We start from the raw sequence: 14678 nt of genomic DNA, 5'->3' as shown, positions 1-14678 counted from the left end.
CCCGGCTGTTCCACACCTTTATTCACTCGTGCTGGTGGGGCGGAGCCAGGGGTGGCGCAGGCACTGGGCGGCGGTGGCGCGGCGGGCGGGCTCGAAGGCCAGCATGGGCCGCAGGAAGCGGGCGAAGGCGGCGGCCGCCCCCCGGGGCCACTCGTACTTCTCCTGCAGCACCGCCCGCAGCCCCCAGGGACGCAGGTGGCGGATGTGACGCAGCTCCCCTGCGGGGGCGGGGTTCGGTGGGGCGCGACCCCCACGCGGGGACACACCCACCTTTCACCGGCCTATCGCACCCACCCTGGTCACACAGCCAAGCCCCCCCCCAGCCACGCCCCTGTGGGTGTGGCCTCCTGCATAGCTCCACCCCAAGCCCCTTCTTAGCCCCACCCACTTCCATTCCTCCCCTTGGCCTTGGCCCCTTCTTAGCCCCCCCCCCGCCCCTTGACCCCTCCCCTAGCCCCACCCACCCCAAATCCTCCCCTTGGCCCTGCCCATCCCAATGGCCCCACCCCCATCCCTCTTGCCCCCTCCCTGAGCCCCGCCCACCCCTTGACACCCCCCCCCCCCCCCCCCCCATCCAACCTGCCCCCTCCCTCGGCCCCCCCCTCACCGCGGCGGTTGAAGAACTCGCGGGAGTAGCGCCCCCCCAGCGCCACGTGACGCGGGATCTCCCCCAGCAGCTCGATCACGTGGGCGATGTGGTCTGTGGGGGCGGGGGGGGGGGAGGGGGGCATGTCAGGCCCTGCCCCCTCCTCAACCCTGCCCACTGCCTTCAGCCCCGCCCCTTCTCCCCATCTGCCACCCATCCAATGACCCAACGTGCCCCACCCCCTTAGGCCACGCCCCCCGTGAGGCCACACCCCTCGAGGCCACACCCTGCCCCCCCCCGCCAGGCCCCGCCTACCCTCGTCCCGGCTGTAGTCCTCCCCCGAGTGGGGCTCGAACAGGTAATCGCCCGTGGCCAACTCGAAGGCCTGGGGGAGAGCGGGGTGAGGGGCTGTGGGGCCGGTTGTGGGGCAGGCCGTGGGGCCAGCCATGGGGCAGGCCGTGGGGCCGGCCGTGGGGCCCTCACCATGCAGGCAGTGCTCCAGATGTCGGCGGGGGGCCCGTAGCCGGCCCCCAGCAGCACCTCCAGCGCCCGGTACTGCCGCGTCTGGATGTCCTCGGTGAAGTGACGGTGCTGGGGGGCGGGGGGAACACAGGCAGAGCATCACCCCCTGCTCAGGGGGAGGGGGACACCCCCATACCGCCCCCAACCCCCCAACTCTGCCCCAAAGCTGCTGCAAGACACCCCAAACTGCCCCAAACCCAGCCCCAAATCAGACCAGGGTGCACCACCCCTGTGCCCCCCCAGTCTCCCCAGTTGCCCCCAGTCTCCCCAGTTGCCCTCTCACCACCCAGCAGCCGTTGCCCAGGTCAGCGATCTTGACGCGCAGCTGGGGGGCGCAGCGAGGGTCCAGGGGGTTCTCCTGACCCACTGGCACCCCCCCACCTGCATGGCGGGAGCGGGGCATCAGTGGGGGCACCCTAATACTCCCCCCAGCGCCCCCCACCCCCAGCAGAAGCCCCACCTGGCCGTTGAGACCCACCACTGTCCCAGAGGACCACCCTGGCACCCCCCAATTGCCCCTCAGTCCTCCCCCAGCCCCCACTGCCTTCCAACCCCTCCAGGACCCCCCAATATCCCCCCTCCACCCCCAACGGCCCCCCCAAACTGCCCCCAATATCCTCCCTCCACCCCCAATGGCCCCCCCAAACTGCCCCCAATATCCTCCCTCCATCCCCAACTGCCCCCCCATTCACCCCTCCACCCCCACTTGCTCCCCAATGCCCCTTAAGACCCCCAAATATCCCCCATGTCCCCCCACAATTCCTCCCCCCCAAGCCCACTTGCCCCCCCCCCCCCCCAATCCCAGCGGCCCCCCCAATACCCCCCGGGACCCCCTGCTGACCGAGAGGGGTGGGGGGCCCCCCCGAGCCCCCCGAGATGAGGGAGCTGGAGGTGGGGGTGAGGAGGGAGTCGGAAGCAGAGCTGGGGCTGGGGGCGCGCCGGGAGGGGGCCCCCCCAGAGGCGGAGGAGCCCCCCGAGAGCCTGTCGCTGGAGCCGCCAGCCCGCAGGGTGTGCACCCCTGAGGAGGAGGCGCCACTGGGGGGGCTGCCCCCTTCCTCAGAGTCCGGGGGGGGAGCCTCTGTGGAGACAGGAGACCCTGAGACCCCCAAATCCTGGGAAACCCCCTAAAAGGGAGGGAGGAGTCCCCACATCAGCACCCCAACTTCCTCCCGCCCCCCCCACCAAAGCTCCCCAGTTGCCCCCCAATCCCCCGGACACCCCTACACCAGCCTTGGGGGGCCCAGAACCTGGTGGGACCCCCCCCAGCCCTCATGGCCCCCCTCCAAAACGAGCCATAGGGACCCAAAACTACCCTAAGACCCCGAAAGAACACTAATCCACCTCCCAGAGACCCCCAAATCCTCCCCCGGGGTCCCCCATTATCCTGTGCCCTGTGAGACCCCCAAAGCTGCCCCAGGGCGTCCCGGGACTCCCCCCCCCCCCCTCCAAGCACTGACCGGTGTCATCGGGGGTCCCCGTGGACCCCCCCGTCTCCTGCAGGTGTTCCAGGTCCTGCAGGCGCTGGGCCAGGAGGCGGCTCTGCCGCCGCTGCCGCCGCCGTCGCCGCCGCCGCTGGGCGCGGGAGAGACGCTCCTGCCACCGGGGATCGGGGAGGGGGGGGGGCCGCTCGCACGAGGGGGGGGCGCCTCGCACGAGGGCTGGGCGTGCAAGGCACCGTGCGAGGGGCACGAGGAGCCCTGCGGGGCCACACACCCGCAGGAGGAGCCGTGCGAGGTCACGCAGGCGCGCGAGGGGGTGCAGCGAGTCACGTGCAGGCACAAAGCGGCGTGCGACAGCGCGCAGGCTGGCGAGGAGACGTGCGACGTCACGCTGGTGCACGAGGCGGCGCGGGGAGTCGCACACACGTGCAAGGTGGTACACAGAGTCACGCAGGGGCGTGCGAAGAGGCGTGCGATGTCACGCAGGCATGCAAGGCCGCGTGCGACGTCATGCGGGCGTGCGAGGTGGCCTGTGACATCACACAGGCGTGCGAGGAGACGTGTGACGTCACACAGGCACATGCAAAAGCAGCATGTGACATCATGCAGACGTGCGAGGCAGCGCATGACATCACGCAGGTGCGTCCGACGTCACGAGACACTCACGGGGACGTCCTGGGGCGCAGAGCTCACTGTGGAGAGAAAAAGGGGGGGCTTAAGGGCTCAGACGCTCCCCCCCCGGGGGTCCCCGCTGTCCGGGCCCTCCCCGCAGCACTGCACCGGGGCTGCCGGGGTACCTGCGCTGAGGGGGGGGGCCGCCCCCCCGGGCCCAGCGCGCCGCCTCGGCCGCCAGCCGCCGCACGAAGGGCTCCCCGACCCGCAGCAGCACGTTCTCGGGCTTGATGTCGGTGTGGATGATCTTGCACTTGGTGTGCAGGTAGTCCAGCCCCTCCAGCACCTGCGCCCCAAAGGCAGCAGGGGGGGGGGGGGTGTCAAATTAAGGGGGGGAGCACCCCAAGCCTCGGGGTGGGACCCTACCTCACACTGACCCCTGCAGGAGGACGTGGGGGGACACAGGAGGCCTGTGGGTGGGGGTTGGGAGGTTCTAGGGGGACACTGGAGTCCCCATGTGGGTCTGGGGGAGCCCAGAGGGATAATGGGGGCTTGGGGGGGGATTTGGGAGTCTTTAAGAGGACATTTGGGGTCCCCATGGGGATCTGGGGGAGCCCACAGGGACGCTGGGAAGATTTGGGGGGGGCTCTAGGGGGGACATCAGGGTCCCCATGTGGAAGTGGGGGAGCCCACAGCGATACTGGGGGGCTGGGGGGATTTGGGGGGGGCATTTGGGGTCCCCACGTGGGTCTGGAACAGCCAACAAGGACACTGGGGGGCTCTAGAGAAAATACTTGGGGTTCCTATGGGGATGGTGGCAGGGGGATTTGGGGGGCTCCAGGCAGGACATTTGGGGTCCCACAGGGATGTGGGGGGTCCCAGTGGGCAGCCTGGGGGTCTCTCCAGGGAGCTGGGGGGATTTGGGGGTGCATGGGGGCCCCCCCCCTCACCTGCCGCACGATACTCTTGACGCAGGGCAGGGGCAGCCCCTGGTAGTTGGACTTGATGATCCAGCGCAGCAGCTGGTGGCCCAGCACCTCCAGCACCATGCAGACATCTCAGGGGGTGTCAAGGAGTGCCCGGACACCTGGGACCCCCCCATGGGGTGAGGGACGTGGGGACCCCCCACCCAGGACCCACCCCAGGGAGGAGAGGGGGCCCCCAGAAGGATACGGACGCCGTTGACCCCTGAGATCTTGAAGTCGTCAATGAGCTGCACGATGTTCTCCCGTTTGGGGTCGCTGGGGTCTGAGTCACGGACCTGGGGGGGCACGGGGGGAGGTTATGGGGGGGTGGAGGGGCTCAGGGCAGGTCTGGGTGTCCCCGGTTTGGGGGAGACCGGGAGCACTCACGCATTTCAGCAGCTTGATCTCGTCCAGGGCCGTCTCGGTGTACTGGGGTGCGCTCTTCACCACCTTCAGCGCCACAAACCGTTTCCGCCTGCGGAGGGGACCCAGGAGTCCGGGGGAGCCCCCCCCACCCCCCGCCAGAGTTCCCCCCCACACACATGGGGGGCTCCCAGGGGTGCGGGCACTCACCGAATGTCCCAGCAGAGCCAGACGGTGGAGAAGTGCCCCCAGCCCAGCTTCCGCACCACGTGGTAGCGCCCATTGAAAAGGTCCCCAATACGCACTGGGTAATACCCGCCTGGCGGGGGGGGAGGGGGGCACGGAGAGGGGAGTGGGGGTCAGTCTGGTGCCCCAGTGCTCCCCCCCACCCCTCCCGTGGACCCAGGCGTCCAGGTGCCCCCACCTTTGCAATAGTCCCGGGGGTCCTCCTGCTCCCCTTCGTCAGAGCCCAGCAGCCCCTCTGACAGCAGGGGCAGGGGAGGGGGGGTCTCCAGCGACACATTCTCGGGGGGGCTGGGGGTCCTGGGGGGGAGAGAGTCAGGCTGGGAACCTGGGTGTCCAGGGTCCCTGCACCCCCCTATCCCAGGGGACCCAGATATCCGACCCCCCCCCAATACCTGGTCCCCTCAGGGGTGTCCCCCATGGCAGGGAGGGCACAGGGTGGTCCCACAGGGGGAAGGGATGGGGGAGAATGGTCCCAGGAGAGGGCCAGGAGGTGCCAGAGGCCCCCCCCGGCCTGGAACGTGTGGGGGTGCGAGGTGTGCCGGGACATCACCCCCCCAAAATAGAAATGACCTCACAGCCCCGGTCACCGCAGGGTTAAAAATAGCCCTGGCAGGGGGAGGGGTGGCCCTGGAAATGTGCCCCCCCCCGCAAGGAAAGGGGGCTCTGCTTGTCCCCCCTGCGGAACAGGGACACCTCAAAAGCTCCAATCCCTCCCCCCCCCCCCGCCCCCAGCTGGTTCCCCCCAAACCCTAAGGGTCACAAGGGGCTCTCGGGGGGGTGGCAACCCTGCTGCCCCTCCTCACCGTGGGGGCGGGTTCCGTTTTTTGTCCTTTTTGCGCTTTTTCTTTCTCTTGCCTGGATCTGGGGAGGGGTGTCAAGGGGTTACGGGGGCCCCCTGCACCGCGGGCACCCCCCACGGGACCCTGCGTTCCCCCCCAGCCCCCCCTTCTCCCCCCCCCCAGGGCCGGGAACCCCCTAGGGAACCCCTCAAATTATCCCCAGCCCCAGAACTGCCCGTTTCTTCACAGATTCCCTAGGAAACCCCCAAAACTACCTCCCCGAACCTCCCCTGGTGCCGGGATGCCCACTTTCCCCTCAGAAAACACCCCGAAACACCTCAAACCCCTTCTCCGCACCCCCACGTCCCTCCCCGGATGCCAGTCCCCCCACTTGTCCCTCAGGAATCCCCTCAGGACGCCCCCCCCGACCCGGGGACCCCCACTTTCCCCTCACAAACCTGCCCCAGGACACCCCAAAACCCTTCTCGCCACAGGAACCACCGGATTCTCCTCAGAAACCCTTTCAAACCCCGCTCTCTGGACGTTCCCCATCGCTAGACCCCCACTTTTCCCCCACGATTCCCCTCAGGACCCACCACCGAGGGCCCTCAACGCCCCCCCGCCCCAGACCCGGCCCCCCCACTTTCCCCTCGAAACCCCCAGGACACCCCAAAACCCTTCTTGGTCGCAGGAACCACCTGCTTCTCCTCAGAAACCCCCTCAAACCCCGCTCTCGGGACCATCCCCACCGCGACCCCCACTTTTCCCCACGATCCCCCTCAACGCCCTCCCGCCCCAAACCCGGGACCCCCACTTTCCCCTCAGAAACCCCCTTCCCCGGCCTCCCCCGTATGTCCCCGGGCAGAGACCACCCGTTTTTCCCCTCACAGCCGCCCCGCTCCGGGGCCGCCGCTTTCCCGCCTTTCCCCTCACCGCTCCTCGCGCCCGCCGCCGCCGCCCCCCCGCGCAGCTCCATGCCGCGCGCCCCCCGCTCTGCGCGTGCGCCGCCCCCTCCCCATGCACGGCCCTGAGCCCCACCCCCTTCCCCGGCCGACGCCCGGCGGCCAATGGGAAACACCGCCCGGGCTAAGGCCACGCCCACCCCTCCCCGCCCACCCGTCGCCATGGAGACGGAGCTGCGCAGGTCCTAGCGCCCGCACCTTACCGGGGAACTTCCAGCACCCCTCTGTCGCGATATAGCCCTGCCACCCCCCCAAAAGCTCTGCCCCGTCCAAACACCCCCAGGCACAACAGGCAGCGCCCCCAAAGCAGCTCAACCCCCTCCAAGGGGTTTTAAGCCCCGCAAAACGGCCCTAGAAGGAGGCAGTAGCACCCCATCACGGTGCACAGCCCCCCCAGCCTGCCGGGGGGGGGGTGTGTGGGGGGGTGTGGGGGAAGAGGGCGATGACACCCCCCCCCCCCCCCACATGAAGAGACAGGGCCGGGGGGCTGCTGGGCATCAGTTTAATAACAGGGCAGAGGAAGATATGGGGGAGGGGGGGGGCTGCACCCCCAGCCCCACCCTGCACCCTCCCCCACCCTGGGGTGCTGGGGGGGTTGGGTGGGGGGAGGTGCTCGGGGAGAGGGGTGGTGGGGGGAGGGGGTGGGGGCAGGGAGAGGGACCTCCCCCCCTCCCCAAACAGCAAAATCGCACGAGGAAAGAAAGGGGAGACCCTACAAAAAAATAGGAGCCCCCCCCCACCCCCCACTCCCTCCAACCCCCCCCCCCTCCAATTCCCCCCTGCCCTCCCCCCTTCATTCCAGCTGTAATTATAGGTGGGGGGGGGGTCTTCTCCCCCCCTCCCCCCCACTTCCCCAAAAATCGCCGCCATGTGTCCCGCGGTGTCCAGCGCTGCGTCCCCCTCCCCGGCCAAGAGAGGGGAGGTTGGGGGTGGGGGGGGGGAGGATTCCCCGAAATAAAACGCCCTCCCCCCCCCCCGCCAGGCCTGGGCTGCCATGCACCCTAGAGGTCCCTGGGCGGGGGGGTGGGGTGGGGGGGGGGTGTCGTGGCGGGGGGGGGGGGCCGGGGGGGCGCAGTCCGGGGGTTCAATATCAACTCTTGTCGGCGGCGGGGTCTCTGTGGCGGGAGGTTTTCATGGTCTCCAGGTACTCCTGCTGCGAGACAGCCAGCACCGACGCCAGGATCTCGTCGTCCTCCCAGTCGTTCAGGCCTGGGGGGCGGGGGGGGGGGGGCCAAAAATCATGTGTGTGGGGAGAGAGATTGGAGTTTAAGGGGGGGGGGGGGCGTGAGACCCCACATATCCCCACCCAGCGTTGCCCCAGAAGGGACAGCAATGAGCCCCGATGTGGAGTGGCTGAAGCTCGGCTACCCCCCCCAAGTGAAAGTTCCGAGATTCCCACCCCCACAAATAATAGATTGTTTTGCCCCCCACCCCCTGCCCCAAATTGCAGCAAAATGAGTTGCATCCCACCACCCCCCAATAAAGAATTTTTCCCCCAAATCCACAACACTGCGCCAAGCTGAAACACCCCTAAATCTCAAGATTCCACCCCAAAACCATGACGTGACATCCCCAAACCCAGCATTCCCACCCCTGAAGTGAGAGATCCTCCCCGCAAAATGACAGCCCGAAAGTGACCACCGCCCCCCTACCCCCCCCCCCCCGACCCCCCCCTCTCACCGAAGGCGGTGGGGGACATCTGCTGCATGATGGCGCGGCACTCCAGCGCGGGGTACAGGGACACCAGCGGGGGGGTGGCCCGGCCCCCACCCGCCCCTAGCTGGCTGCTGGTCCCTGAGAAAGGCGGGGGTGGGTGGAAAACAGGCACATTAGCACTGAGGCCCCCCCCGCAGCCCCCCCATCCCAACCAGCACCCCCCATTTGCCACCCCCCCCCCCCACAAGCCATTCTGGGGCTCCCAGCACCCCAACACTCCCGGTCAGGAGCCCCGTAACACCCCCCCAGCACCCCTTAAGAATGAGTTTGGGGGTCCCTGACCCCCTCCAGCACCCAGTTTGGAACTTCCAGCACCCCAGAACTCCCAGTTTGGGACCCTCAACTCCATTTAACACACACCTGCCCCAGCCCCGGCCCCTGTAGCACCCAGTTTAGGTTCTGCATCACCCCATAACACCCAGTTTGAGCCCCCCCGGTACCCAACAGCACCCAGTTTGGGGTCCCCACTACCGATTTTGGAGTCCCTATCACCCCACAGCACACAGTTTGGGTCCCCCGACCCCCAGGAGCACTTACCTGGGGCACAGGGGGAGGGGGGCTTGCCAGCCGGGGGCGCGCCAGGCGACGGGGGCTTGGGTCCGGGTGCCTCGGGGTGCAGGCCGGGGTGCTCGGGCGAGGGGGCGGCGCTGCGGGGCCGTGGCGAGCGCCCGCTCCACTCCTCCAGGCCACTGGCCGCCGCCGCCGTGGCCGAGCTGCACGTGGCGCTGGCTTTACGGGGCTGCGGGGACACGGGGAGGGGCGTCACCCCCCCCTGGCACCGGCCACCAACAGTCCCGGGGAGCGGCGGGTGGGGGGACACGGACGGGACAGTGGGATGGGGACGCCCTGGAGGGGGTTGTCGGGGCGCCCCACCTGCCGGGCCTGCTTCTCCTGGTCACGCAGCCACTGGAGGTAGGACTCGCGGGCCACCTGCTCCTCGATGGCCTCGTTGGTGGCCTCCCAGTCGGTCGCCCGCTTCTTGTCCTCCAGCATCTGCTGCTCGATCCAGGACTCCTCCGACGTCTTGATGGCGCTTTTCATCAGCGACTGCTCCGCCAGCTGGGGGGGGCGGGGACATGTTAAGCCACGCCCCCCACACAGAGGCCACACCCCTGAATGTCAATTGGCTGCTAAAAGGGGCGGGATCACACTGGGCCACGCCCCCTCGCTTCAAGCTGGGGGCGTGGTCTCACTCAGCCACGCTCCCGCAGTAAGTGTGTTGTCGTGAGGGGGCGGGACCATGATAGGCCACGCCCCCCGCGGTCAAGATGGGGCGGGGCCACAATTAGCCACACCCCCCAACCAGATAAGGCGGCTGGAGGCGGGGCTAAGAGTGACCCCACCCCCCTCCATGGCTCCACCCACACGGGGAGAGAGGGGGGAGGCCCCCGGGGGGGCTCAGGACCCACAGGGACACCCCCCCACCCCCCCCTCCGAGCCCCCCTGGGCTGAAGGTGGGGACCTCTGCCCCACTGAGCCCCAGCCCCACGGCAGTGGGGGTCCCAGGGCACCCCCCCGGCCCCACTGAGCCCCAGCCCCACGGCAGTGGGGGTCCCAGGGCACCCCCCCGGCCCCACTGAGCCCCAGCCCCACGGCAGTGGGGGTCCCAGGGCACCCCCCCGGCCCCACTGAGGCCCGGCCCCACGGCAGTGGGGGTCCCAGGGCACCCCCCCGGCCCCACTGAGGCCCGGCCCCACGGCAGTGGGGGTCCCAGGGCACCCCCCCGGCCCCACTGAGGCCCGGCCCCACGGCAGTGGGGGTCCCAGGGCACCCCCCCGGCCCCACTGAGGCCCGGCCCCACGGCAGTGGGGGTCCCAGGGCACCCCCCCGGCCCCACTGAGGCCCGGCCCCACGGCAGTGGGGGTCCCAGGGCACCCCCCTGGCCCCACTGAGCCCCAGCCCCACAGCAATGGGGGTCCCAGGGCACCCTCCCAGCCCCACTGAGCCCCAGCCTCCCCCCCCAGCCCCACTGACCCCCGGTTTGAAGGAGGGCAGCCCCAGCCCCACACCGATGGTGGCCTTGTTGGGGTTGACGACGGAGTTGTAGTGGATGTTGCGGTGGTAGCTGACCCGGATGGGCTCGTCCTCGTTGTGCTGGATCCCGTGGAAGGTGTTGATGGGCTCTGCAGGAACCCCGTTCAGCACAGTGGCACCCCCCGGCCACCCCACAGCTATGCGGGGACACCCCCCCCGCCCCACAACAGCGCCCAGACACCCACAAGGACACCCCTTGCCACCTGAAAAGTCCGTGGAAAGCCCCCCAAAAGCACCCAGGGACTCCCCCGGCCACCTGCAGACTGACAGCACCCTGCGGGGGGGGCCCTACAGGAACGCCAGATCTCCCTACAACACCTTGGGGACCACAGAGACCCCCCCCCCATGGCACCTTGGGGACCCCAGAGACACCCCGAGCACCTCGGGGACATCCACACCACCACCCCCAGGGGTCCCTCAGGGACCCCAGAGATCCCTAACGTGCCTTGGGGACCCCAGAGTGCCGCTTGGACCTCCGTGGCACCGCAGAGGCTCCCCCCAGCACCCTGAGGAGCCCTCCCAGTGCCTCCGGGACCCCCGTGGCGCCCTGGGGACCCCCTCCCCACTCCCCCCAGGCCCCGCGGGGGACACACACCTGTGCCGTACTGGTAGACCTCGACGGGGCGGTTGTACATCTCGGCCATGGCCTGCATCTCGATGTGGTTCCCGTGGCACGTGCTCTTGCGTTTGCGGTTGATGTAAGTGGTAAAATCCTCCGTCACGTAGTTGGAGAAGTAGTCGGCGTTTTTCATCTGGGGACGAGGGGACATTGGGGACAGCAAGGGACACGGCAAGGCTGCCCCGGGGACACCGAGGACGCGGAGCGGGGGAGCCCCAGGGACACTGTGGGAGCCCCGTGGACATTGGGGACCTCGGAAACACCGGAGAGCCCCCCCAGCGCTCTGACCGCTCTCCCAGTCCGAACCAGTCCCTCCCCAGTCTCCTTCCAACCCCTCTCCGGCAGCTCTCAGGAGATCCTCAGGCCCTCCGGAACACCCCCGTGCCCTGCCATCACCCCCCCGTATACCTCAGGCCCCCCCCCGGCGCCTCACCAGATAGTCCATGCAGTGCTTGCGCACCACCTCGTGCATGTCCTGGTCGCCGTACACCTGGTCAGCTGGCGGCACCCGGGGAGGGGGACAGAAAGGGACAGCGAGAAGGGGGGTGTCAGCCCCCGCCTGCCGACACCTCGGGTACAGGAGGGGGAGGCCGGGGTTGGGGGGGGTGGTCACGGGACTCACCCACGGCCCGGAAGAGGCAGGCGCCGTCCTCCTTCATCCTCTTGATGATGAAGCCTTTCTTTTCCCGCAGCGCCTTCTCGAACCGGTGCTCCTGCTGGAGACACAGCCAGGCTCAGCGCCGGCACCCGCTGCGCCCCAGGGCCGGGGGGGGGACACACACGACACAACACGACACACGGTGTGGGGGGGGGCGCGAGGGGACCCCAGGGACGCACGATCCCTGCGCCACGTGGGGTGAGCACGGGGAAACCTTGCGTGACGCAGGGAAAGGCACGGCGGAGAGCACAGGGACGTGGCGGGGGGGGGACAACACGGGGACACCTAAACTCCCCTCCAACGCCACTCGGGTCCCCCCAGTCCCCATGACCCCCCCGGTCCCAGTGTCCCCCAGCCCTGCCACCCCCCCTACCCTGCTCCTAGTCCCCCCCGGTTCGGTACCTCCAGGTTCCCCCCAGGTTCCCGGTGCCTCCAGCCCCCCCGGACCGGTCCCCCCGGGTCCCCCCGTGTCCCTCCAGCCCCCCCCCCCCGGCCCCCGCACCTGCTCGGCCATGGCCGGGTCCATCTCCACCCGTCCAGCTTCGTACTCGTCCTCGCTGTTGTAGCCGCCTCCGCCTCGTCGGGGGCCGGGGCTGCCGCCAGGGCCCAAGCCCAGTGCCAACCCCATCCCACCGGGGCCGCCGCAACCGGGACCGCCGCCACCGGGGCCGCCGCTGGGCCCGGCCCCGCCCCGCCGCCGCCTCTTACTGTGTCCGGGACCGCCTCCGCCACCGCCGCCGCCGGGGCCGCGGGGCTCGGGCAGCCCCAGCGCCGCCGCCTCCAGCCCCAACAGCGACCCAGGCCCATCCGCCGCACCGGGGCCGCCGCCGCCGGACCGCCGGGGCCGGTGGGGGGGGGCGAGCCGGCGGCCGGTAGCCCGGCCCAGCCCCGCAGTGGCGGCGGCGGCGAAGCCCTGGGCCGCGGCCCCCCCGACGCCACCGGGGCCGACGGACTCGCCCACGCCGCCGGGGCCGCGCTCGGGACCGGCGTCGGCGCCGCGATCGGGGCCGGCGTCCGGTCCCGAATCGGCGTCACCGTCGGGCGCCGGCACCGGCTTCTTCTTCGGGAGGATCGTCATGGCGGGGAGCGCATGGGGGAGGGAGGGAACCGGGGGGGGGACCGAGAGGCCCCGCCGGGCCGCGGCGGCCCCGGGAGGCGCCGCTGCTACCCGCGGGCCCCGCGGAGCCGGGGGGGCCTGGGCCAGGCCCCCCCGCGGGCGCGGCGGCGAGGCCGGAGCTGTCGGGCCGCGGAGCGGGGACGCGGCCGCCGCCGGGCCCGTGTCAACATCAACAGCGGCGCCCTCTGACCCCGCCGCCGCGCGCTTCCGCCTCGCCCGCCGCCCGCCCCCCTATTGGCCGGCGGCGCCCTCGCCGCGCCCCCATTGGCCAGAGGCCGGAGCGGAAATCCCGCCCCGCGCGGAGGCCGGGAGGGAGGGAGGGAGGGGTAGGGGGCGGGGACCGGCGTCGCCCCGGCGACGGCGCGACTGCGCGCCGATTGGGCGGGGGGCGGTGCGCGTGCGGAAGAAAGCGCGCTGATTGGGGCGAGCGCGGGGAGGCGGGGCCGCACGGGGAGCGGGCTCTGATTGGGCGGCGAGGGGAGAGGCGGGGCTCAAGGAGGGCACGGGCGGTAATTGGCTAGTTGCGGAGGCGGGAGTTAACGAAGAAGAGGGCGCTGATTGGGGACGCGGCCGGACCTCTGGGGGAGCGGACGCTGACTGGACGGTGGGGGAGAAGACGTTGATTGGCTGCCGCGGGGCTGCCAGCCTCCATCGGCCCGAGCCTAACCCCGCCCTCCCCACCCTCCCATTGGCCACGGTAGGCGACCTAATTTCCCATTGGCCGAGGAGTGGGCAGAGGCAGAGCCGAGACGGTTGGCCACGCCCCCTCGCGGTGACCCCCGACCCTGTGGATGTCAATCTCCGGGAGGCCACGCCCCCTTCCCCAACCCCCCCCTTTTTCCCGGGGGACCCAGGTGTTCGGGGACACCCCCAGGGGACCCAGGCCTTTGGGGGGACACCCCCCTCTCCCAGGGGAGCCAGGCGTTTGGCTGTCCCCCCGCCCCCCTCAGCACAGACCCACAGCTCCATTTTCACCTCCTTTATTAATTAAAACCGATCGCGTGGCCCCCATCATGAGGGGCGGGACCTGCTGCAACCCCCCCCCAGAGGGGACCCAGGCATCCGGGCCACTGTCCCTGAGCTCTTGGTGGCAACAGCGTCCTCCCGAGGGGATCCAGGCATCCGGGCCACGTCCCCATGAGACTCGGGGGACGAATTCACCCCTTGGGAAAGGGGGCTCCTGCCTGGGACCCAGGCGTCCGGGTGTCACGGAGGGGCCTTGTCAGTGGGCCTTGTGGCGGGGGCGGTCGATGGCGCGCTGGGCGGCGGTCAGGTGTCGGCAGGCGTCGGCCAGGAGGGCGACAGGCACCAGCACCCACACCCCATTGAGCCCCACGAAGTAACCCCAGAAGTAGAGGGGCCGGGGGTCGCTGTGGCTCCAGCCCGCCCGCGCCTCGGTGGCGAAGTACAGCACGTCCCCATAGAGCTGCCCTGGGCGTGGGGAGAGAGACGGCGGTCATGGAGGGATGGGGGGCGTCCCGGGAGTGCAGCCGGGCCCCCCCAGCAGCTGGACGTACCAAGGGAGACGAGGAGCTGCAGGACGTAGCGGGTTGGGTGGTGGCGGAGCAAGGCGAGGAAGGTGAGGAAGCTGAGCGGGCCCCAGGCCCAGGCTGTCACCGTCTCCATGGCAACCGTGAAGTCATCACTCCTGGAATGGGGGGGGGGGGAGGGACGGGACAGCGGGATCAGCCCGGATGCCTGGGTCCCTCGGAACCCCCCGTCCCCGCCAGCCTCCCCCGACTCACGTCATGTAGCGGCTGTCGGCTTTGGCATACTCCTTCCCTGCGGGCAGCGCGGGGTCGGCAGGGGGACCCAGGCATCTGGGGCAGGAAGGTTGCCCCACACACCCCCCCAGGGGACTCCGGCCCACCCCGTGGCCCTCCTCAGGCGTCCAGGGAACCTCCTAGTCCCCTCAGGGCGCACTGATGCCCCAGCGGACCCCTCCCCAACAGGACCCAGGTGACCAGGACCCCCCAGGGATCCCAGACTCCCCCTCGGACCACCTTTATCCCGCCCCCAGCTAACCCAGACACCCCTCAGACCCCCATTATCCCCTCCCC

At 70.3% G+C, this 14678-nt stretch overlaps 3 protein-coding genes across 4 annotated transcripts; all 3 read right to left on the bottom strand.

Annotated features, from left to right (window-relative positions):
- Window positions 1–3: 3 nt before the first annotated feature.
- Window positions 4–5166, bottom strand: SRPK3 (SRSF protein kinase 3). The gene is made up of 15 exons (XM_054187103.1): window positions 5126–5166; window positions 4912–5030; window positions 4698–4806; window positions 4512–4599; window positions 4333–4420; window positions 4110–4216; window positions 3345–3505; window positions 3203–3239; window positions 2566–2701; window positions 1950–2186; window positions 1392–1489; window positions 1070–1177; window positions 902–971; window positions 608–700; window positions 4–218 (listed from the first exon to the last, which is right to left on the bottom strand). The coding sequence occupies exons 1-15, from the start codon at window positions 5149–5151 to the stop codon at window positions 19–21; spliced, it is 1677 nt and encodes a 558-aa protein (XP_054043078.1). The 5' UTR covers window positions 5152–5166; the 3' UTR covers window positions 4–18.
- A 2353-nt stretch (window positions 5167–7519) lies between these two features.
- OTUD5 (OTU deubiquitinase 5) lies at window positions 7520–12681 on the bottom strand. Of its 2 annotated transcripts, none has more exons than XM_054187109.1 (9): window positions 12004–12681; window positions 11466–11556; window positions 11277–11341; window positions 10820–10976; window positions 10165–10313; window positions 9064–9249; window positions 8728–8929; window positions 8155–8268; window positions 7520–7683 (listed from the first exon to the last, which is right to left on the bottom strand). In XM_054187109.1, the coding sequence occupies exons 1-9, from the start codon at window positions 12577–12579 to the stop codon at window positions 7565–7567; spliced, it is 1659 nt and encodes a 552-aa protein (XP_054043084.1). In that variant the 5' UTR covers window positions 12580–12681; the 3' UTR covers window positions 7520–7564. The 2 variants fall into 2 exon arrangements, with proteins under 2 accessions (XP_054043084.1, XP_054043083.1); XM_054187108.1 differs by having other exon boundaries at window positions 7521–7683; window positions 11466–11559; window positions 12004–12680.
- A 901-nt stretch (window positions 12682–13582) lies between these two features.
- EBP (EBP cholestenol delta-isomerase) lies at window positions 13583–14594 on the bottom strand. Its single transcript, XM_054187113.1, has 3 exons — window positions 14364–14594; window positions 14136–14266; window positions 13583–14049 (listed from the first exon to the last, which is right to left on the bottom strand). The coding sequence occupies exons 1-3, from the start codon at window positions 14366–14368 to the stop codon at window positions 13841–13843; spliced, it is 345 nt and encodes a 114-aa protein (XP_054043088.1). The 5' UTR covers window positions 14369–14594; the 3' UTR covers window positions 13583–13840.
- Window positions 14595–14678: the final 84 nt, after the last annotated feature.

The sequence above is a fragment of the Rissa tridactyla genome (assembly GCF_028500815.1).
Source record: "Rissa tridactyla isolate bRisTri1 chromosome 24 unlocalized genomic scaffold, bRisTri1.patW.cur.20221130 SUPER_24_unloc_1, whole genome shotgun sequence".
NCBI lineage: Eukaryota > Metazoa > Chordata > Aves > Charadriiformes > Laridae > Rissa > Rissa tridactyla.
This window is presented reverse-complemented; position numbering and strand designations above follow the sequence as displayed.